Genomic DNA, 21,532 nt, shown 5'->3' with positions numbered 1-21,532 from the left:
CTCGAAAGGGAAATCCTAAGGAAGATAATCTCGGCTGGTGGTAGGTTTAGGCTATTACAAATGGTTTCAGAGTCAACCACCGAGTTGGTGTGTCAACGAGAGAGCCTCAAAGGGGGTGGACACTAAGCAGTGTGCCAGCGAGAACGCTGAGCCCAAAAAAAGTGGACATCGAGCAGTGTGCCAGTGAGTAAGTTGAGCCCAAAAACGGGTGGACATGGAACGGTGTGTCAGCTAGACATAGAAAACTCGTTGAAGGAAAAAAAAAAAAAAAAATCAGACCGGATAGCAGTAGGCCTGTAGGGTTAAAAATTAGTGCTATGGACGGAGAGATAAAAATTTAAATTGATAAATTAAAATAAAATTAAAGTAAAAAAATACATAATATAGATGAAAATATTATTTTTAGAAAATAAAAAATGAAGTACGATTACTGACACACTCCACACGTGTGAACGTGGCGCGCTCAGAAGCACTTCTCCCACTACGGGGTTCGTTTGCCAGAATCCCTCGAAACTCAAATCTATCCTGGAAGCGACCGGAACTTCCATTATTTCTCCGTCAATCTTCGGTTCTTCTTAGGGTTTGTTTTTTGGTCCATTTTCTTCTCTGTTTCGTTTTCTGGCAAATATTTCTTCAATGTCTTTTGTTTCATCAAGATATTGCTCAAATCCTTATTGACTGGAGTCTGTTCATGCGGTTTGATGATGGAGACGGAGTCTTGCCAGTTGATGGTGACTTCCAGGCGGCCTTGCTTTTATGCTTTCTATTCCTCCACTCTTTGTTCAGAACGACTGGTAATCTCTTCGGATTTCGCGTTCTCCTGACTGTGTTTCCTGTCATTATCTGAGAAATTAGGTTAATATGAGCATGCGTTTGTCATTTTACATCATGTGTGGCCAGTTTGGACTCGATTATCTATTTCTCTTCGCTCTTTTGGAAAAACTGTTTTAGGAAGTTAGAGACTGCTTTGTCTTTGTTTGTCTCTGTTTTCTGGGGAAGTTTATAGTGGTTAGTTCAGTTCTGTGTGGAATGAAACATTTCTTTGAATAAGCGTTTAAATCATTCCACGTGACGTTGGCGCAGTCTTTGCATCATTTAGCATCTAGATGTATCTTATGAGTAATAGCTGCGCTCTGACCATACGTTGTGCATTCAGGTCAAAATGAATATGTAGCGCTATTTGTGTTTTATGGCGGTCTATTGGATTGTCTTGTGCTGATTTGATTTTCGTATCATTGCAGAAACTTCCTTTGAAATTTGTCAGATACTTGGGAGAAATAATAGGCCGATCAGTCACATTAATTGGTCCTAGCGGCCATACTTGGCTTGTTGACTTGATCCAGCAGAATGATAACTTGTTCTTCTGTGACGGATGGCCAACCTTTGCACGAGATCATTCCCTAGAATGTGGTGATTTCTTAGTATTTAGATATGATGGCGAGTTGAATTTCACTCTGCAAGTTTTTGATCAGAGTGCATGTGAGAAAGAAGATGCATTTCATTCTCAGTGCAGTCAAGATAACACAGGCCATAAAAGAGATAGGGAAGAGGACCCTACATGCCCAGATACATGTCCAGAGGCTGTGGTAAAGAAAATGAGGAGCATTTTTTATGTTCATTCAGAGTGCAGGGAGGGCCTAGCAGGTAAACTGAGTTCTGGTCTTAAGGTTTATTTTGTAGAACGTAGAGGGAAATGCTTATCTGTGGACAGTGTTCTTTGCTAGTTCTTTCCTAGTTCCACGTTTAGCCTGCGAATTAGGAGGAAAAAATACTTGGTTAAAATAATTATTTCTAGTGATTTATTAATAGTTATTCAGAATGTCAGCTCCTTATCAGCATGTGATTAGAAATTAATTGGATCATACCTTCTTGTTTCCAGCCATAAAAACTGTTGAGGTCCATAAAAATGGAGCTGGTCAGAATGGGATCAGTAAAGTTGATGACGTAACTATGCAAGATAAAATTCTGGCCTTATCACTATTATCTCAGGATGAGAAAAAAATTTCCCAGTCATTTAGCTCCAATTATCCATATTTTGTGAGAATCATGAAAAGCTTCAATGTTCGTGGTTCATACACATTGGTGAGTCGATCCCCAAAAACCAAAAAGAAAAAAAGGAAGTAAAATGTGGTGATGATGACAAAAAAATTCCTTTTCTTCTTGATGATCGTAAAGCAATAAATTAAAGCAACTTTCCTTCATTTAAATGTCAGTTTGACAAGCCTGATGCCGTCCTCTCTTGTGATGCAGAATATCCCTTATCAATTTTCTATGGCACATCTTCCTAGCTGCAAATTAAAGTTGGTCCTTCACAACTTGAAAGGGGAATCCTGGCCAGTGAATTCTGTTCCTACAATAAGAGTGCATACAAGTCATACCCTTTGTGGAGGATGGATGGCCTTTGTGCGTGGGAATGACATCAACATGGGAGATATATGTGTTTTTGAGCTTGTCCTGGATTGTGAATTGCGTGTTCGCATCTTCAGGGTTGGAAAGGAAATATCTGAGGATCAAAGTAGAAAAGGATCCTTGAGTCAGCTAGATGCTGACCATGCAAAAATATCTCGTAAAACTCTCAAAGGTTTGCCAAAGAAAATGAATGGAAACTCTCACAAGGTTCATTCAAAATGCCCCAAAAGAATTGAAGTACATGATAAAAAAAGTTCGAAGTCTTGGCAAGAACCTTTCTGCAATGATGTTCGGAAACATTCTAGTGCAAAGAAGGTCTCCACCAAAGTCGTGGTTTGTTCTCAATCAAAAAAGCCTTCTAAGCGTTTGGGTAAGGTTTCTCTCCGTCATCTGCATGTAATTATGTTTTAAAAGTATGAAAGAAGGTTCTCTATGGTCTCTCTTTTGTGACGATGGCCACCATTTGTTGTATTAAAAATAGAGTTTATTACTTCTCTATTTGCATGTAGTTTTATTGTAGTGTATTAGGATGTTTTTTTTATAAGAGACAATTTCATTGATGAGTGAAATTTACCAGAGGAATGTATAATCTATGGTGTTTACAAAAGACCTTCCCAATTTGCAATGAGGGAGGTATAACTATAGGAAGTAAAAATATTAGACAGTTTACACCAAGATATAGCTTGGTAAACAACATTGTCGAAAAGTTTTGTGTAGGCCTGTGTTGCTTTTGCAAATATTCTCTGATTTCTTTCTTCCACATATTCCGAAAGAAAAGAAAGTCATGATGAGGTTTTTCCATAATTTTCTCTAAGCCATGATTGTAGTGTATTAGGATATTCATTATGTCCTCATGATTTTCTCAAAGCTAGGCTGGCCTTAATTGGTTATGATATGCAAGAATATGAAGAACTTGGTTTTATGGCTTTTGAAATTTTAATGACCAGTCAATCAGAGAACCAGTGTCAAAGGCGATCTTGTATTACCAGCTAGACTTGGTTTGCGAGCAATGTTAGCCCTTGATGAAGAAAGAGCAGCTAAGTCATTTGCTTCTTGTTTTCCAAATTTTGTCAGAATCATGAAAAAGTTCAACACTAGTGGTTCATATACTTTAGTAAGTCTTTTATTTTAGACCGTTCATGTACTTCCTCAAGTTTTTGGTTTTAGATCCAGTGTTGTTGTCAATGCAGTTATTTTTTACATTTTCTTTGCTTCAATTTAGTAGGACTGATTGGCATTCTATGTTGCAGAAAATTCCGCATCAGTTTTCTTCGGTACATTTCCCTAACAGCAAAACTGAGATTATACTTCGCGGTCCAAACGGGGGATGTTGGATTGTGAACTCAGTACCAGACTCAATGGGGCGAATGATGCATACTTTTTGCGGCGGTTGGATGTCGTTTGTTCGTGACAATGGTATCCAGATGGGGGATATCTGCATTTTTGAACTTGTTGGCAAGTGTGAATTGCTTGTACATGTAACCGGAGTTGGGAAGAAAGGGTTTGACCTCAGCAGTGAAGTCGCAACTTGTAGTGAATTAGCAATTGTACCAACAACAATCAATCATCCTTCTCTGTAAGGTTGGTACTCCGCCTCATTTCTTCTCAATCAAAAAAATTATTTGCTCATATTAGGAATGGCTAGATTTTCTTTTGCTATAAAGGTCACCGGTCATCTTTTTCCCCCAAAATTCTCATTGTAGCGGTCCCAGGTTAGGCTGTCGTTGAACCCATGGCAACGGATGACTGGTTCAATCGGAGTTGCATCACTTGTACACACTTTTTCCCCCTGCCCCTTATGCTTTTTCTTGAAATGAAACTAGTGAATGTGTTCTCTTATTTTGCTAACTTGTCGCTCTAATCATCTAATGTAAATGCAGATTAAAAATTGCATTCTTTACTTGTCGTTCTAACTTTTCTCATCCAAAATTTGCAGAAGAAAATAAAATAGTGATGAAATGAGAAGGCGCGAGAGCCTTGATCTGAGGTAACCTCTTCCATCTTCGTAATCATGTTCCTCAGTAAAAGAATGGAAGGAGAAAAAAAAGGTTTAAAATCTGAGGGTAGGGAAAGGAAAATGAGATAACATTGTCCTGGCAAGCTACCTTTTACTTCCATTCAAAATCTCAAAAGAAAAAGAACTAAACGTTACAACATCTGAAACTCCCTTTTACCTGTCATCATACATTACAAAGCTTACAACCTTACAACATCTGAAACTTAACCCCACAATTTGGTTTTGCAAATGATTACGAAATTAGGCGGAACACTGCAAAAGAGAAGGTTAAGTAAAAGGAGATCTGCAATCCACACCTCCAAAATTCACGTCCAGCATCAATATAGTCAACCCCAGTGTGCCATAACCTTAAACAGAGGGTCTCTGACAAGCAGAAAAAAGCTGCCAACTAATAAAAGCCATCGCCAAAGAGGTGAAGAGTTCAAATCCCACCACCTTAGGGAAATGCCAACCCATTCCCCGCCTTAAGTAGCTGGAAAGAAAATTTGCAGCTTGTGTTAAAATTATGTACATCTTTATTTGAATTTTAAAATTAAAACGGGTTTTGAAAAACCTGTTTTGTTTTTAGAGTTTGGCTAGGAATTTCCAACTTTTTCTTAAAAATAATGAAACTCATTGTAGAGAAATATTAGGAAAACAAGCACAATTTTCAAAAACCAAATAGATTACCTTTTGATGTTCAGATAGTTTAAAGCAAGTGATTCAAGTTCGAAAGTGGCAAATTTTCCAATTTTGATGTTACATACCTTGTGATTGATGGCATAGTAGCCACAATCAGTGCACAGATATAAATTATGGGAATTAGCGCTTTGGGTTTGTTCTTCCGAAGCCACATCAAAGATCCCAATGCAGCAACGGATATGCTCAACACCTGAATTGAAGTGGGGAGCAGAAATTAGAGAAGCAACAGCGCGGCTGACATGACAAATACTTCACCCAGAATGCAAGGTCAAGAACCCAAGAAATATCAATCGAATCGATGATTGAATCTCTGACAGTAGCCAAATAAAGAGTATCTTAAAATAAAGAAGAGAGATGGAAACCAGATTTGCATTAGCTTCAAGGCCCTGCAAAATGTAATCCCAAGTAAACTCTAGTCCTCTGGCACCAATCCAAAGTGGTGCAAGTCTATGCAAAACAGAATCAGCGAATGCCCAACCTGCAGGCAAGAAGAACAGAGTAACCAGGCCATCCAATGATTAGAAGATGGGGAAAAACATTGAAAGATCGAAATAAACAAACAGAAACCGTGCATGCAGTCATCATTTACAATCAAACTAAAAAACCTCAATTGATTGCTCAACAAACTCACCCAGTCCAACTGCCTGAAATTTATGGTTCTGAGAAATGTTCCGGTAAGTCAACTGGGTCAAAGCAAAGTAAAGTCCGGCAACATCTATTAAACCAATAAGCGCTTTCAACAGTTCCTGTCGTACATGAATTATACCTTGTTAACATTTGCTATAACTACTGGCACGACTCGAACAAAATTTCCTAAAAATATGGAGGCTTTGTTAATAAAAGCATAGTTAGTACACTTGACATGAGGATCTAATAAAAGAAACATACCATTTAGCACTACTCATTGGATGAAACAGGAAGACATCCCACAAAGAGGGAAAAAGAGGATGGAATCAAGGCTAGTACATGAAATAGAGACTGGAAACTATTTTTCACTTTAACGCTAAAAACAGTTCTGTAATGCTATTCTGATTCATGTTTGTCCAATTCTGGATACTAGGCTGCATTATTCATTTCGTTCCAAACCATTTAATGGTATGTAACTCAATGTTCTATTAAACAAAAATTACATAATATGTGATAGTAAAAAACAAGTTCTAACAATAGACTAACTAAACCTTCTCACCCACCAACACCAATCCAATCAACCAGAAAGGTTGAATGCAGTGTGGAATATAAAAATTTAAGTTTCCCAGATGAGGATTATAGCCAAGCAACCAATAATTTTGTCCTGACATCCAAGGTTAATGAAGTCTTTAATTTTCCAAGTCAGAGAATTAAAATGTACAAAAGATACTAGGCATTACAACTGATGGAATTAAAATGTACACTAAAATATATAAAAAAAAATGTTTTTCACCAATTACAGATGAAAAGAACATTAATACCTGATATAGGTCAAAGGAGTCATTCTCTGACACGTTAAGGAAGGTTGCAAGGCATACAAGCTGACAAGAATGCATAGAAAAATATCAGTTAGATTCATGGAGAAGTGAAAAGTCAATAATATACAATGGAGAGAAATTCAAGGTCTCAATCAACCTTGAAGTGTTCAGAAATCACAAACCTTTAGTAAGGCCGTTCCAAGGTAAACCAGTGCCGCTTTGACTGACGTTCCGAGTGTGTCATACTCAGATCTGTATAGCTAGAGTTTTCAGTGAACTGAAATCGTGACTTATAGAAAAACATAAAATTATGACAGAACCAGAGATTAGACCATGAATTCATCGATTCTGTGAGGAAGAAAATATGCAATTCTTAGATTACATCATCAAAAAAAAAAAAAAAAAACTTCGAACATTCCAACTGGCCAATCTCTCTTTATCTTTTTTTTTTTCCCTGATAAACATGGTTCACTCTGTTGATTTATGAATGAATTGGTAGAAAAATAAAACTAACAAACTCCTAATGCATAACTCTTGTAAGGTACATCACAGAGATACAATGCTCTTTGATATTGATCCTTGGACCTAATCATAAAGTGTTCTTCAGTTAAAAGCTGAATATGGAGAAATGACAAGTATGGTAATCTGCGTGATTCACTATTGAAGGCCGGGTTGTGCTTAAAATCTCTCTTTATGCAAATGAATTTTATCCATAAATTTGCTCTTTGCCAATTTACCAGTAATCATGGCAAGAACATATCCCTTCACTAAAACAATGGAACCTATTATTATCACGGACAATAATCTCTCTTTCCTCTAACTTTGAGATCATCTTAATAGCTGTATGACAATCCATACAAATTCTCAAATTTTTCACCACTCTAATTGGTGTCCCCACTTCACTGACAAGAAGCGCAAAACAAATGGCCAACTTCTCACTGTGAGTCCCCAGCATTTCTTCCTTCTCTTCCTCCTCAACATCTCGCAGTGCACAACTTTTATCAGTTACAAAGCCAACCCTCTTCATCTTCCTTTCAAGTTCAGCCAATAATCTATAAATATCTTTTGACCATTCATGCGATCTATCACCCACAGTGAAATTATGTATTTGACCCTTATATTCCACCCAACTCATTCCAACTGATTTCTTGACACCTCCCTTCCTCATCTTCTCTCTAACCTGTCTAACATCTTCCCATCTTCCAGCAGAGGCATATATATTAGAAAGTAAAATATAATTTCCTGGGTTTTGAGGTTCAAGCTCTAAGAGCTTGTTAGCAGCAAGTTCTCCCAGCTCAACTCTCTTGTGAATTCGACTGCCATTTAACAAAGAGCCATAAACACCAGCGTGAGGTTTCATTGGCATAGATTCAATTAACATTTTGGCTTCATCTAATTCGCCTGCTCTTCCTAATAAATCAACCATACAAGCATAGTGATCCACTGTCGGTGCTTTAATTGACTTAAAGATGTTTTTACCTTCTTTCAGCATTCCTGCATGACTACATGCAGTCAAAACACCAATATATGTGACATGGTCTGGTTCAATGCCTTCTTCCTCCATTGTTAACAGTAACTTGATAGCATCCTTCCCATGACCATTGGCTGCAAATCCTGAAATCAGTGTATTGAAAGTAACAACATCTTTCGTCCCCATATTTTGGAATATCCTATGGGCATCAACCACATTTCCACATTTAGAGTACATGAATATCAAAGAATTGAATCCTGAAATGCCAAACTTTATGTTCTTCTCTTGAACGATATTTAGAACCCAGTAACTAAATTTCAGAGCCCCAATATGTCCACAGGCCGATAAGACACTAGCTATGGTGACCTCATCTGGTTGTATGTCCGTACAATCAATCATTTCTCTAAAGAGGTGAATTGACATGGCAGACTCTCCATTTTGTGCATAACCAGCTATCATTGAATTCCATGAAACAACATCCCTTTTTGGCATATTGTCAAACAGCTCCCGAGCTAATGACAGTTTTCCTGCCCTTGTATATGCTGAGATCATGACATTCCAAGTAACAGCATTCCTCTGACCTCCCAATTCATCAAAAATTCTTCTAGCAATTTCTAGGTTACCAAATTTTGCATGCATGTCAAGTAAAGCCGTTTTGACATAATTATTCAAAATGACGTGCTTTTGGTTAATCTTTGCTAGAAGTGAATCAGCAAGGTTAGGATTGCCAATGGAAGAGCACGATGAAATTGCAGCTACCCATGTTGTATCATCAGGAGTGATTCCCTCTTTCAGCATTCGATGGAACAATTTCAAAGCCTCTTCTGCACATTCATTTTGAGCATAAGCTGATAGCATGGCATTCCACGAGACTACACTTTTCTCTGGCATCTCATCAAAATACCTTCTAGCACTCTCCAAGTCCCTCATCTTAGCATACCCAGTAACCATGGCAGTCCATGAAATAGTATTCCTATCAGGCATCATATTAAACAGCATGACTGCATCAGCTTCATTTCCCGAATTCCAACAGCCAGAAATCATTGAATTCCAGTCCGCTAGAGTTCTGTTAGGCATTTGCTCAAACAACTTCCTGGCAAGATCCACTTGGCCATATTTTGCATACATATCCAATATAGCATTACGGATGAAGTGGTCGTCAATATGACCCAACTTCAGGACAGAAGCATGGAACAAATTGCCAGATTTCCCAGCTAACTTAATCAAGTATATATAAACAGAGGGATGGGGCCTGAGGTCTAGACACTGCATGCATCTGAAGAGAGAAACCACCTCGTCGTGGGCACCCATGCGGGAGTAATATTTGAGCATACAACTGTAAACAGAAGCATTGGGGTAGGGCGAGGAGGTAAAAATAGAAGCCGCATAGGAAGGATGAGCGTGAAGACGAGTACAGATAGTGAGGAGCAGAGAAACCCAGTAGTTCTGAGATTGGAGGGAATTGAGAACAAGATGCGCATGAAGCTGTCTTAACTGACTTATATTGCTTATTTTGGTAGCTATGGCAACCAAATCGTACATGGTAGAAATCAGAACGTGGCACTGGGAATACAAACCGTTCCACTACTCTAATAAACTACAGCAATTCCATTTCATCAAAACAAGGAAGTTGGTCAGCCGACTCAAGTCATTAAGCATTTCGGTACTTTGCAAAATAGAGACTGCTTCTAAACTGATTCTCTAATCCAGTTCAGACACACAGCTCCGTAAAAATCGGAACTAATAACTTGAACAGTCCAAACAATCAATAAATCATATAAAAACAAAGCAAGGAGAACGGAAATTCAACCGAACGAATCACTCCGGACCAGCAGAGGAACTAAAATTGAAGCAGTCCAAGATTAAACAGCAAGAAATCATTCCAAAAAAAGCAAAGTGAGGAGAATTTCAATACAACAAATCACTGTGGGCCTGAAGAGACAGTGCGAGGAACAGGAGATCTAAAGAAGTAGAAGGAGATGCAAGGAAGATGAAAAGGCGAGATCCTTACAAGGGCGTTGCAGAGTAGTAGACAGCATGAGGACCGAAAGTGAGAATTGCGCAGTTGAAGAAATGAAACACCGTCATCGTTGCTCTCTTCCGCAGTTGCTTTGCTCTCCAACTTCAGCGCGATCCGGCGTTGGCCTTCCCCTGCTATTCGCTCATCGGTCCCAACCCCTCGCCACAAAATTGTATTTTATATATATTCTTTTTTCTTTTTTTAACTGTTCTAATTAAATTAAATTCAGTTATATATATATATATATATATAAGAAGTTATTCTCGTTTTATAATAATAATAATAATAATAATAATAATAATAATAATAATAATATCCTAATTAATTAAAATAGGCTTAAAGACTCCCTAACTTAATCGGTTTGTGTTGAGTTATCGAGTTGTTTTTTAAATTATTTTAAAAAAATTAAATTTATCCCCTCTTTTTAATATTTGTAATAATCTAAAAATAAAAGTAAAATTGAGCATTGTAACTCTATTTTCTGATTAGTTGGATTGATCAGATAAAAAGATTCTGCAGTTTTCTATTCAACCTAACTCAAACAAAAAAATATAACTCAACCCAATTTTTATGAGTGAATATAAATTAATGGAATTATTAATAACTTTAATCAATAAAATTAATTACCTATGTATTTATATAAAAAGTGTTGGGCTGCCTTCTAATTTTCGGGCCCGGCAGTTTAGAACCGTAAGGAATCAGACCGGCCCAAGGCCCAATTAATGTATGAAGAAATGGCTTGGGCTACAAAAGACCCAATTAGTTGTATTTTCGTACTTTTCCAACAAAAGATCAGTTTACGACCAAAAAAAAAAAAAAATCATTGCATTTAAAATTTATAGATAATTACCTGCAATTTTCTTAATAAAAGAAAAAAAAAAACTTGACTAAATCTGAGTATTAATAGCAGCATCTCACCACTTGAAACATATATATATATATATACTAAATTAATTATCAAAATCAGTCGCTTAATAATATTGACAGATACTAACTGCTAAAAAGTTGAAAGCTCAACTTCGTTTAGAAAAATGGCGTGTTCCTTCAACTCGAAAATGGCCCAAACAAGTTACCCCTTCTCGGAGTTGTCTTTCTTGATGCCAAAGTATATTGAAAAAAGAAAAGAAAAAAGTCCTAACATTATTAGAAACATTAAAAAAAAAAAAAAAAAAAAAAGGTGAAAGAGATTGATGAATACAACAAAGGTTTGGACCAAATAAAAAATTGATCACTCCGTGACTGCAGGTGGCCCTAACCAATACACGAAAATACTGACCACAAGGAGAACAAATTATTCCAACTGAGCCAACCCACAAATTTATATTCTTAAATATATTATTTCAAAACACATTTTTAATGGAAATAAAATAAGTATCGCCAAATTTAGAGTCAATTGAACACTAGATGGATGTTTCACGATACAACATGTCCTTTCACTAAAATCATATTTACACCCGCCAATTTGAAAATGCCTAAAAATATACCTCATGGGTGGACATGATATTGGCTCTCTATGATTTAAGTGAGCTATCCTGTGACACATGCGTTCTCTTTTGAAAAGGGTCTTTCAAAGATAGTATTGAACGTCATCGGTGTGTTGGTATTAGACTCTAACCATGTGTCTAAGGTTGGACTATGTACCCACTATCTAGAACATATGTTCTAATATGTATATATAGCTTAAAGAGGTATAAATTAAATTACTAATTTTCTTGATCTCAGCTTCTAAAAGTGTGTAATAATTCTAGAATCGAGCCTAACTTGAAGCCAAAATATGACGCACAAACTTTAGTAGCATGGGGTAGGAAGCACTGAGGCAACCCACATGACCCTCTGATCCGAACAGGCCCTCACCGGGTCCCCTCAAAAAGCTTACAAGCTTTTCTAGCTTTCTTCATATTTTGTTATGAATAATGTGTACGGCTATAATTTCCATTCCTTTTGTCTACCCACAACCTCCAAAACTTGGCGTCTACTCGCAGTTTCAGATGGGCCTCAACATCCTTTCACTGGAAACCATAACACAATATATTATTATTATTTTTATTATTATTATTATTATTATTATTATTATGTAATGTGTGGCAGGTGCACACAAGCCTAAACGCCGTGGGCTTCGGCGATTCCTTTCTCTTTTGTCGTTTCATGGATACTCAAAGACATAGAAATGATGCCCAAATGGCAAATGGGTGAGTGGGTGGTTGAAAACAACACGAGGGTATTGACAAGAATGCAAGATACAACATGTTGAGGTGAGAGGTTAAAAGGGTTTTGAGTGATGCGGTGGGAAAGAATCTAGAGCGCATCAGGCGCTGACCGTGCATGGATGGAGGCCCAATTATATACTAATAATAATAATGTAATCGACGTTGTTTCAACTCAACGCCCATCCACTATGCTCCATGTTGGCGTTGTTTGTGATTTAATTAAGCAAAGACATGGATCGTCGAGCCCCAGATAAGATACCCAAACGCTTCTCAAAACACCAACTAAACTACATATACCAAAAAACATGGGGAGTTTTGATGGTCACGTGAGCCCAACATAACCCCAACCCCAACCCCATCTTGCCGCCGATGAATCTGGCGCTATTCAACCAGCTACTCTCTCGGTGCCCTTCCACACCTCCCTTCCCCATTCCCTCAACCTCACACCTAGTTCAAGAAAATTTAGCTGTTATAAATGATATCAAAATTAGACGTTTGTGTTCATCGCTAGTAGATATTGTCGACTTTTTATGTATCGTTGTCAACCTCACGGTTTTAAAAACTGTATGTTAGGGAGAGATTTTCACGCCCTTATAAAAAAAATGTTTCGTTCTCTTCTTTAACCGATGTGGGATCTCACAATCTACATGGCACACCTCCCGGTGTTTAGCTCCGATACTATTTGTAACAGCCAAAGTCCACCGCTAGCAGATCTCTTATACTTAGTTTATAATGAATTTCATAATCGGACCCATGTTCAAATTTGCTTGAAGATTGAGAATAAGTTAATTTTTAAATTAGACTGCTTTAGCTATTACGTATACCTATTAGCCTCACAGTTTTTTAAAACTTCTACATCCTTATAATGAATGTCTTGTTCCTCTCTCCCATTAACGCAAGATCTCACAATCTACTTCCTTAGCAGCCAGCGTCTCACTGCACACGGCTCGATTTTTTTAGAGGTTTCCATGCTTTTATAAGAAATGTTTTGTTTCCCTATTGGAAGTCAGTGCCCTTGTTGACACACTGCTCAATGACCGACTTTGATACCATTTGTAATAGTTATCTCACACTCTACGTGTAGGAGGCCAGCGTTCTCGCTGGTACAGCGCTCAGTGACTGATTTAGATACCATTTTTAACGGCTCAAATTCACGGCTAATAGATATTATTGAAAAGAAGAAAAATGAAAGGGAAAATTGAGAAGGGTGAGCATGTATGAATTTTGTTTTCACGATTTCCAACCACATTCCCTTCACACAAGACGCCATTACATCTCTCTGTCTCTCTTGCCCTCTCTTTCTTCTCCTTAAGCTTTATTCTTAAAAGGATAACAACATCTTCTCTCTTTCTCTTCTGCTCTTCTGCCCTTAACCTTTGCTTCCGTTCACTCTTCTTCTTAATACATCCAATATATGTTATTCATTCCTTTTCCTCTTCAAATCATAACCCACTCATTACCCTTTAAACCACTCATCTTTTTGTCACTCTTCTCTCATGAACCCGCCGGACCTCTCCTTGCACATCAGCCTCCCCTTCTTCGCCCCGCCCTCTCACAATTCTGACTTCACCCATCAAAATGGTTGCTTCCACTTTGGATATCAACCAGCCCATGTGGCTCGTCCTCGTCACCAAGCTTATAATCTCCTCCATGGCCGACGCCGTGACTTTAAACCAACTGTTGGTGGGTGTGGAGTGAGAAGAAGCATCCGAGCTCCTAGAATGAGATGGACTACGACGCTACATGCTCATTTTGTACACGCTGTTCAGCTTCTTGGCGGCCATGAAAGTAATTCCACAACAAAACCAATAACCTTAAACACATCAAAACTTTCATTTGTTCCATTAATACCCATTTTTGTATCTGTCTCAGGAGCTACACCAAAATCAGTATTGGAGCTTATGAATGTCAAGGATCTAACCCTAGCTCATGTCAAAAGCCATTTGCAGGTACTTTCATTGTTTTATCTTCCCAATCACCTCCAAAATTCTATGATATTGTCTATTTTATGCATAAATTCTCCTAATTTTATTTTTTTTTATTTTTTTTATTTTCCCGAAAGGTCTCAAGATTTTTTCCTCTTCTTTTAGCATATCTTCTCTCGTTCATCAAAAAATTGCTCTCGATAGGATTAGTTTACTCATATTCTCGTATAACTTCTATCGTCTCGTTTATTGTGGTTCCTCGATCCTGCTAGTCATTTGCTTGTTCAAACCGTACATATTCAAAAAGGGGACAAGCTAAACAAACAAGCCATACCAATTTATAGAGTCAGAAGTCCGAAAGCACTCTGAGGTCTTAAGTAGGGTTAGGGAGTCAAATGAGCCTATTCCTCTAGCCTATCATTGTGGGTCGATCCGGCTGTCGATTCCTGCATCTCCATGGGAGCTAATGATTCGGTTGTGGCTACTAAGCTATTGATAAGAGTTTTGGAGTCTAGTTTTTAGGTGGAGTTAATGATTTGGGAACATGTGGGTTGAAAGAGGTTGTTTTTGTCACATAATATTAATCTTATTCGCATAAAACATAACATTTTTGAAGATTAATTGATATGAGATGGGGGAGTAAAAGAGAGAGTACAAAAGTGAAAGGACAAAAAAGCATCTAAAATTACATCAACTACAACGCAAGGCTGTTAAAAAGAAAAAGGGTTTTTGGTTTGTTGTGGATGCAGATGTTCCGAACAGTGAAGAACAGTGTGAAGAAGGGAACAGGTAATAAATAAAAAACACTGTCTGTTCTTTAATGCAAACACTGTTCTTCTTCCTCACTTCTTCAGATCTGAAAATTCAAAAAAGCTTCATGTTTTTTTGTTGCAGACGATTATGGAAGGCCTGAGATTGAAGCAGATGGGGTTTTATCTTCTTCTTCTTCTTCTTCTCCTTCTTCTTCTTCTTCTTCTTCTTCTTCATCTTCTTTATCTCTTCAAAAATCTAACTTTCACACAGTCAAACCGTGAGTTCATCTTTCATTTGCTTCTTTTACTGTGTTTTTTTACTGTGTTTTTTTACTGTGTTTTTTTACTGTGTTTTTTTACTGTGTTTTAGACCCATAAACTCATCTTCTTTTACTGTGTGCAGAGGCAATAGTTGCGAGAGAACCACCTCAAACGGTGACGTTTTGCAAAGGATTAATTTAGAGTTCACTCTTGGAAGACCATGGGGATGCAAATAATAATAAAAAGTTAAAATAAAATCTTATTATTTATTATTGTATTAAGAAAATATCAACAGAAATGAATGTGAGGAATGAAGATGCTCCTACATGCCCATTTCTTGCCCATCTTGACCCTTCAGGTGCTCATCGCCTTCACTCCCGCACTCTTGCAGCACAATGGCTAGCAATGGCTCTACACACTGGCTATAACCATGCCTTCTTAACCCATGAGTCTGCCCTCAAATTTTCACTACTTCTAGTTACTGAATTTATTTCGTTATTAAGTAACTAAATTTCCTCGATCTCGTGCTATCGTTACGGTCATGCTCGCTATAAATTTTAACATTCAAGTGGTTGTCGTGTTTCTTAAAAGGTTAAGTATCTGTAAATTACTTTATAGTGAGTTATTTGACTCTCCAGCATGGATGAATTGGTTTACCATACTAATTACTAACTAGAGATCATTTTCATTTTAGTTTCTCGTACTTTCATTTCTTTTACGGTGTAATGGTTACAGATCATGCACTAATTTCTATTCAATATAAGTTTTCATTTTATTAGGATTCAAAACTCAGATTCGACACCTGATGGCCCTAATTTATTTGATTATAAATAAGATAACTTTCACAAATAAGATAACTTTCACACCATTTAAATGTGGTAGATTTAGCAAACATTTACATCCACTCGTACCAACACAGGTTCCTTCAGTATAACTTTTAGAAAAATCTAATAATAATAATTAGTACAATGATTGAAGAAAGATTTGCTCATAGATATATATATATATTTTGTATTTAAAATTTTTTTTTTAAAAAAAATTGAAAAATGAACACCACTCAGAAAATATCTCCATCTGAATTATTATTGCATTTCAACCCATAAATAATTCCAGAGTATCCTTCATCTCCAAACAACAACCAATAGTAACAAACCCAAAATGGAATTTCCCCACATATCCTCACCTACCATTGCTCTGCCTTCCCTCTTTGCCCTTCTCTTCTTTCTTTATGCTCTCTTCACCCTATGTTCCCCTCGTCGCAACAGATTACCGCCCCAACCCCGCGGTGCTTGGCCGCTCATCGGCCACCTCACTTTACTAAGTGGAAAAGAACCAAATCACACCACGTTGGGAAAATTGGCCGACGTTTATGGACCAATCTTCATGTTAAGATCAGGCGCAAACAGAATCTTGATTGTGAGCGGCTGGGAAGTCGCTAGGGAATGCTTTACTGTCAACGACAAAGCATTTGCCTCCCGCCCCAAGTTTGCAGCCGCGCAACTACTTGGCTATGACTATGCCATGTTTGCGCTGAGCCAATACGGACCATACTGGAGCCATTTGCGTAAAATAGCCACGCTTGAACTCCTAGCCAACCATCGACTCGAGAAGCTTAAACACATCCTAAGATCAGAGGTTCAAATCTCCATCCAGAAATTACATCAGTTCTGCAAATCAAATAATGGAGGCAAGAAAGCGTTGATGGAGATGGAGACGTGGTTTGGGGAAATAGCGCTGAATACCATATTCAGGATGGTGGTCGGAAAACGATTCACCACTGCTTTTGAAGGTAGCGGCGGAGCAGAGTATCGGCACGCGTTGGAGGATTTTTTTAGGTTGTTTACAGCGTTTGTTCCGTCGGATTTGTTTCCGTTTCTGAAATGGTTCGACTTCGGAGGTCATAAGAAGGCCATGAAGAAGACGGCGAAGGTGTTGGACGAGATGCTTGATAAATGGATCACAGAGCATCGCGAGAGGAGAAATTCCGGCGAAGTGGCGCCGGAAGAGCAGGATTTCATGCATGTTATGTTGTCTTTTATCGACAATGAAGAATTTCCCGGCTACGATGCCGACACAGTCATCAAATCTACCTGTTTGGTATGCAAAAAATCAATTAATTCAAGAATTAAGCTCAATTTTGAACCCCAATGACTAAATTAGTTGAAATTTTGTGTAGACTATGATATTGGGGGGATTTCACACCACCACCACTGAAATGACTTGGGCTCTTTCTTTACTCCTCAATCGTGAACAAGCATACGAGAAGCTTCAAAAGGAATTAGACCAACATGTTGGGAGAGACAGGGTAGTGAGAGAATCCGATCTGAAAAATTTAATATATCTCCAAGCTGTCGTGAAAGAAACATTGCGTATGTACCCTGCAGCACAACTGTCGGTCCCTCATGAATCTACGGAAGATTGTATAGTTGCTGGGTATCACATCCCAGCAAAGACACGACTGTGGGTGAATCTTTATAGACTCCAAAGAGATCCAAGTGTTTGGGAGAATCCTAATGAATTTTGTCCGGAGAGGTTTTTGACAACTCAAAAGGATTTTGATGTTAAAGGACGAAATCACCAGTTGATACCGTTTGGTGCTGGTCGAAGAATTTGCCCTGCAGTAACTTTTGCCCTCCAAATTTTGCACTTGTCGTTTGCAAGGCTTCTTCATGAGTTTGAAATTGGACGACCATCTAAAGAGCCACTCAATATGGAAGAAAATGCTGCATTGAACCTCACTAAGAAAATTCCTCTTCAAGTTGTCTTAACTCCGCGTCTTTCTACTAAGGCTCATGAATGATTATGTGATAAATCTCGAAAAAAAATAATTTATAGTTGGGTTGTATATTTTTAATTACATAATATACAATAGCGAAGAAAGAATCCCGAGAAAGAGAATCTCAAGCCTGCAAAGAAAAGGTCTCCAATTACTTATTCAATTATTTAAATGAGAAAAATATAGTGGTAGATGAGCCAACACCCTGTTCCCAATATAATTTAATTAATTTACCACGTTTTAGATTAATTGATACGGTTGACTAGTGATATAAATTTTTTTTAAAAAGAGAACATTGTACAAATCGCATAGCTTTGCTTATAATAATAATAGTAATTAGTACAATAATTGATGAAAGATATGATCATAGATTATATATTATATATTTTTTTAAAATAAGGAAAGTTGAAAAATGAACACCAATAAGAAAATTTCTCTGTCTCAATTATTGTCGCATAACAACCCATATATCATTACAAGGATCCTTCATCTCCAAACAGCAACCAACCGTAACCTAGGAAGAATGGAACTTCCCCACATATCCTCACCGACCACTGCTCTGCCTGGAATCTTTGCCCTTCTCTTCTTTCTTTATGCACTCTTCACTATATTTTCTGCTCACCGCAAGAGACTACCGCCCCAACCCCGCGGTGCTTGGCCGGTCATCGGCCACCTCCCTTTACTAAGTGGAAAAGAACCACATCACACCGCGTTGGGAAAATTGGCGGACGTTTATGGACCAATCTTCATGTTAAGATTAGGCGCCCACCGAACCTTGATTGTGAGCGGTTGGGAAGTGGCAAGGGAGTGCTTTACTGTCAACGACAAAGCATTTGCCTCCCGCCCCAAGTTTGCCGCCGCACAGCTACTTGGCTATGATTATGCCATGTTTGCGCTAAGCCCATACGGTTCAAACTGGAGCCATTTGCGTAAGATAGCCACGCTTGAACTCCTCGCCAACCATCGACTCGAGAAGCTTCAACACATTCTAAGATCAGAGGTTCAAATCTCGATCGAGAAATTACATCAGTTTTGCAAATTAAATAATGGAGGTAATAAAGCGTTGATGGAGATGGAGACGTGGTTTGGAGAAGTAGCGCTGAATACCATATTCAGGATGGTGGTCGGAAAACGATTCACCGTTGCTTTTGAAGGTAGCGGCGGAGCAGAGTATCGGCACGCGTTGGAGGATTTTTTTAATTTGTTTACGGCGTTTGTTCCGTCGGATTTGTTTCCGTTTCTGAAATGGTTCGACTTTGGAGGTCATAAGAAGGCCATGAAGAAAACGGCAAAGGTGATGGACGAGATGCTTGATAAATGGCTCACAGAGCATCGTGAGAGGAGAAATTCCGGCGAAGTGGCGCCGGAAGAGCAGGATTTCATGCACGTTATGTTGTCTTTTATAGACAATGAAGAATTTCCCGGCTACGATGCCGACACGGTCATAAAATCTACCTGTTTGGTATGCAAAAAATCCATTAATTCAAGAAGTAAGCTCAATTTTGAACCCCAATAACTAAATTAGTTGAAATTTTTTGTAGGCTATGATATTGGGGGGATTTCACACCAACACAACCGACATGATTTGGGCTCTTTCCTTACTCCTCAATCGTGAACAAGCATACGAGAAGCTTCAAAAGGAATTAGACCAACATGTTGGGAGAGACAGGGCAGTGAGTGAATCGGATGTGAAAAATTTGATATATCTTCAAGCTGTTGTGAAAGAAACATTGCGTATGTATCCTGCAGGACCGCTGTCGGTCCCTCGTGAATCTATGGAAGATTGTACTGTTGCTGGGTATCACATCCCAGCCAAGACACGGCTATGGGTGAATCTTTATAAGCTTCACAGAGATCCGAGTGTTTGGGAGAATCCTAATGAATTTTGTCCTGAGAGGTTCTTGACAACTCAAAAGAATTTTGATGTTAAAGGACGAAATCCCCAACTTATACCATTTGGTGCTGGTCGAAGAATTTGCCCTGGGGCGACGTTTTCCCTCCAACTTTTGCATTTGTCGCTTGCGAGGCTTGTTCATGAGTTTGAAATTGGACGACCATCCAAAGAGCCACTCGATATGGAAGAAATTGCTGCATTGAACGTCACTAAGAAAATCCCTCTTCAAGTTGTCTTAGCTCCGCGTCTTTCTACTAAGCTTCATGAATGATTGTGTGATAAATCTCGAAAAAATAATTTATAATTTGGTTGTATATTTTAATTGCATAAAAATGTTGCTCAACAGCCACTTTGAAATTTAATATTCTTATGGAGTTTATTCTAGTTTGATTAAAAAGTTGTGTTGTTTGGTAAATTAATATAAAAGTATCAACCACACACTATTTTAACCTTAATTAGTAGCATAAAGTAATGTAAGATCTGAGTCATGAGTTTGACGCCTAACAAGAATACGTGTTGTGTCGTCAGGGAGAATGTCTTGGAAACGAGAGGTGAGATTTACATCATCCAGACACCCCGAAAAACCTAGTAAACATCCACAGTAGAGACGATTAACAAGGTTTAATAGGGTTAGTAATAATAGTGTGAATGGTGTCATTAGAGCCTCCGCCTCCTATCCCTACCAGCGTGTCTTTAGTACTAGTAGCGTCCAACCTAGTGGTAGAAGTACAAGAGTAGTATCGTCGAGCTAGGCCTAAGAATAATAGTGTAGCACATTGAGGCAACCAAGATGTCTTATCTAGTGGAAATGGGCGGAGGTTTCCTGAACAGGACTTCTTTGGAAGAGGGGGCGTAGAACTCTCCCTAGATTCAGAGTGCCTATATGGCCTTGTGGAAGGGTCACTATAAATGATGTTCAGACTTACTAGATGTCATACTGTCCTAACAGATTCTATGAGGTTGCACCTCAAACCCAGAGTACCGGTCGCTTATTGTTGTGGCAATACAAGCTTACTAAGTATGAGCACAAAAAGATTGGTTCACTCCAAGACAAGATTCGCCCTCTAGAGGATCCAAAACCCTAGAACCTAGGGAATGACTTTTAGGCTTTGATAGAGCATGTGGCATGTAAGCGAACCACTCTGAAACTTCGAAAACTTCTCAAAAGCTCATATAACTATAAAATTAGGTCTAAACTTCCTAGAGCTTAGAAAAAGGCATTGGACGTGAGTACAACTTTATTATTATTATTATTATCGTCTTGAAATTTCGCTAGTTTTATCATTAAAATATAAATGGTGTGGTAAACATTTATTATTTTTTTATTAAAAAATTAATTATTTAATAATAATTATTTCCCCTTGCGTGCAGAGGCAACCGTTTGGGAGAGGACCAAGTCAAATGGCGACGACTTTCGCTAAATACAGAGTAATGAAGATAATAAATGATAGAAGACCATATATTTTTCTTTTCCAATTTATAATAATCTTTTGTATAAACAAAATTTAATTAAATAAATATATTTTTATTTTTAGGATTTTGTTATATAATACTAACTATTAAATATAGTATCAATAATATGTTTTAATAACTATTGAAAACATGATATCGAATCATTAATTAATTAAGTAGTTTCGTGATTTCATTCTCTAAAAAAAAAATAAAAATAAAATC

At 37.9% G+C, this 21,532-nt stretch overlaps 6 protein-coding genes across 6 annotated transcripts; 4 read left to right on the top strand and 2 right to left on the bottom strand.

The window, feature by feature from the left end:
* Positions 1–462: 462 nt before the first annotated feature.
* On the top strand, positions 463–4,248 carry LOC111788021 (B3 domain-containing protein Os01g0723500). The gene is made up of 6 exons (XM_087121399.1): positions 463–794; positions 1,242–1,644; positions 1,880–2,082; positions 2,251–2,779; positions 3,357–3,523; positions 3,660–4,248. Exons 1-6 carry the CDS (start codon positions 702–704, stop codon positions 3,987–3,989), a joined length of 1,725 nt encoding a protein of 574 aa, XP_086977525.1. The 5' UTR covers positions 463–701; the 3' UTR covers positions 3,990–4,248.
* Positions 4,249–4,497: 249 nt separating this feature from the next.
* LOC111788022 (uncharacterized) lies at positions 4,498–10,215 on the bottom strand. The gene is made up of 7 exons (XM_023668155.2): positions 10,035–10,215; positions 6,735–6,804; positions 6,556–6,615; positions 5,739–5,853; positions 5,470–5,585; positions 5,173–5,297; positions 4,498–4,898 (listed from the first exon to the last, which is right to left on the bottom strand). The coding sequence occupies exons 1-7, from the start codon at positions 10,109–10,111 to the stop codon at positions 4,775–4,777; spliced, it is 687 nt and encodes a 228-aa protein (XP_023523923.2). The 5' UTR covers positions 10,112–10,215; the 3' UTR covers positions 4,498–4,774.
* LOC111788020 (Pentatricopeptide repeat (PPR) superfamily protein) lies at positions 6,743–10,028 on the bottom strand. Its single transcript, XM_023668152.2, has one exon. It carries the CDS (start codon positions 9,563–9,565, stop codon positions 7,286–7,288), a length of 2,280 nt encoding a protein of 759 aa, XP_023523920.1. The 5' UTR covers positions 9,566–10,028; the 3' UTR covers positions 6,743–7,285.
* A 3,334-nt stretch (positions 10,216–13,549) lies between the features above and the next one.
* LOC111789064 (putative transcription factor KAN4) lies at positions 13,550–15,863 on the top strand. The gene is made up of 5 exons (XM_023669704.2): positions 13,550–14,038; positions 14,123–14,199; positions 14,925–14,964; positions 15,070–15,205; positions 15,331–15,863. The coding sequence occupies exons 1-5, from the start codon at positions 13,747–13,749 to the stop codon at positions 15,422–15,424; spliced, it is 639 nt and encodes a 212-aa protein (XP_023525472.2). The 5' UTR covers positions 13,550–13,746; the 3' UTR covers positions 15,425–15,863.
* A 447-nt stretch (positions 15,864–16,310) lies between these two features.
* Positions 16,311–18,044, top strand: LOC111787760 (cytochrome P450 CYP82D47-like). The gene is made up of 2 exons (XM_023667806.2): positions 16,311–17,285; positions 17,365–18,044. Exons 1-2 carry the CDS (start codon positions 16,347–16,349, stop codon positions 17,986–17,988), a joined length of 1,563 nt encoding a protein of 520 aa, XP_023523574.2. The 5' UTR covers positions 16,311–16,346; the 3' UTR covers positions 17,989–18,044.
* A 394-nt stretch (positions 18,045–18,438) lies between these two features.
* On the top strand, positions 18,439–20,190 carry LOC111789320 (cytochrome P450 CYP82D47-like). The gene is made up of 2 exons (XM_023670046.2): positions 18,439–19,426; positions 19,506–20,190. The coding sequence occupies exons 1-2, from the start codon at positions 18,488–18,490 to the stop codon at positions 20,127–20,129; spliced, it is 1,563 nt and encodes a 520-aa protein (XP_023525814.2). The 5' UTR covers positions 18,439–18,487; the 3' UTR covers positions 20,130–20,190.
* The last annotated feature ends 1,342 nt before the right edge of the window (positions 20,191–21,532 follow it).

The sequence above is a fragment of the Cucurbita pepo genome, chromosome 2 (genome assembly GCF_057944985.1).
Source record: "Cucurbita pepo subsp. pepo isolate OVF chromosome 2, ASM5794498v1, whole genome shotgun sequence".
In the NCBI taxonomy this organism is placed as follows: Eukaryota; Viridiplantae; Streptophyta; class Magnoliopsida; order Cucurbitales; family Cucurbitaceae; genus Cucurbita; species Cucurbita pepo.
Note: the sequence above shows the minus strand (reverse complement) of the source record. Positions and strands in the feature narration are given on the sequence as shown.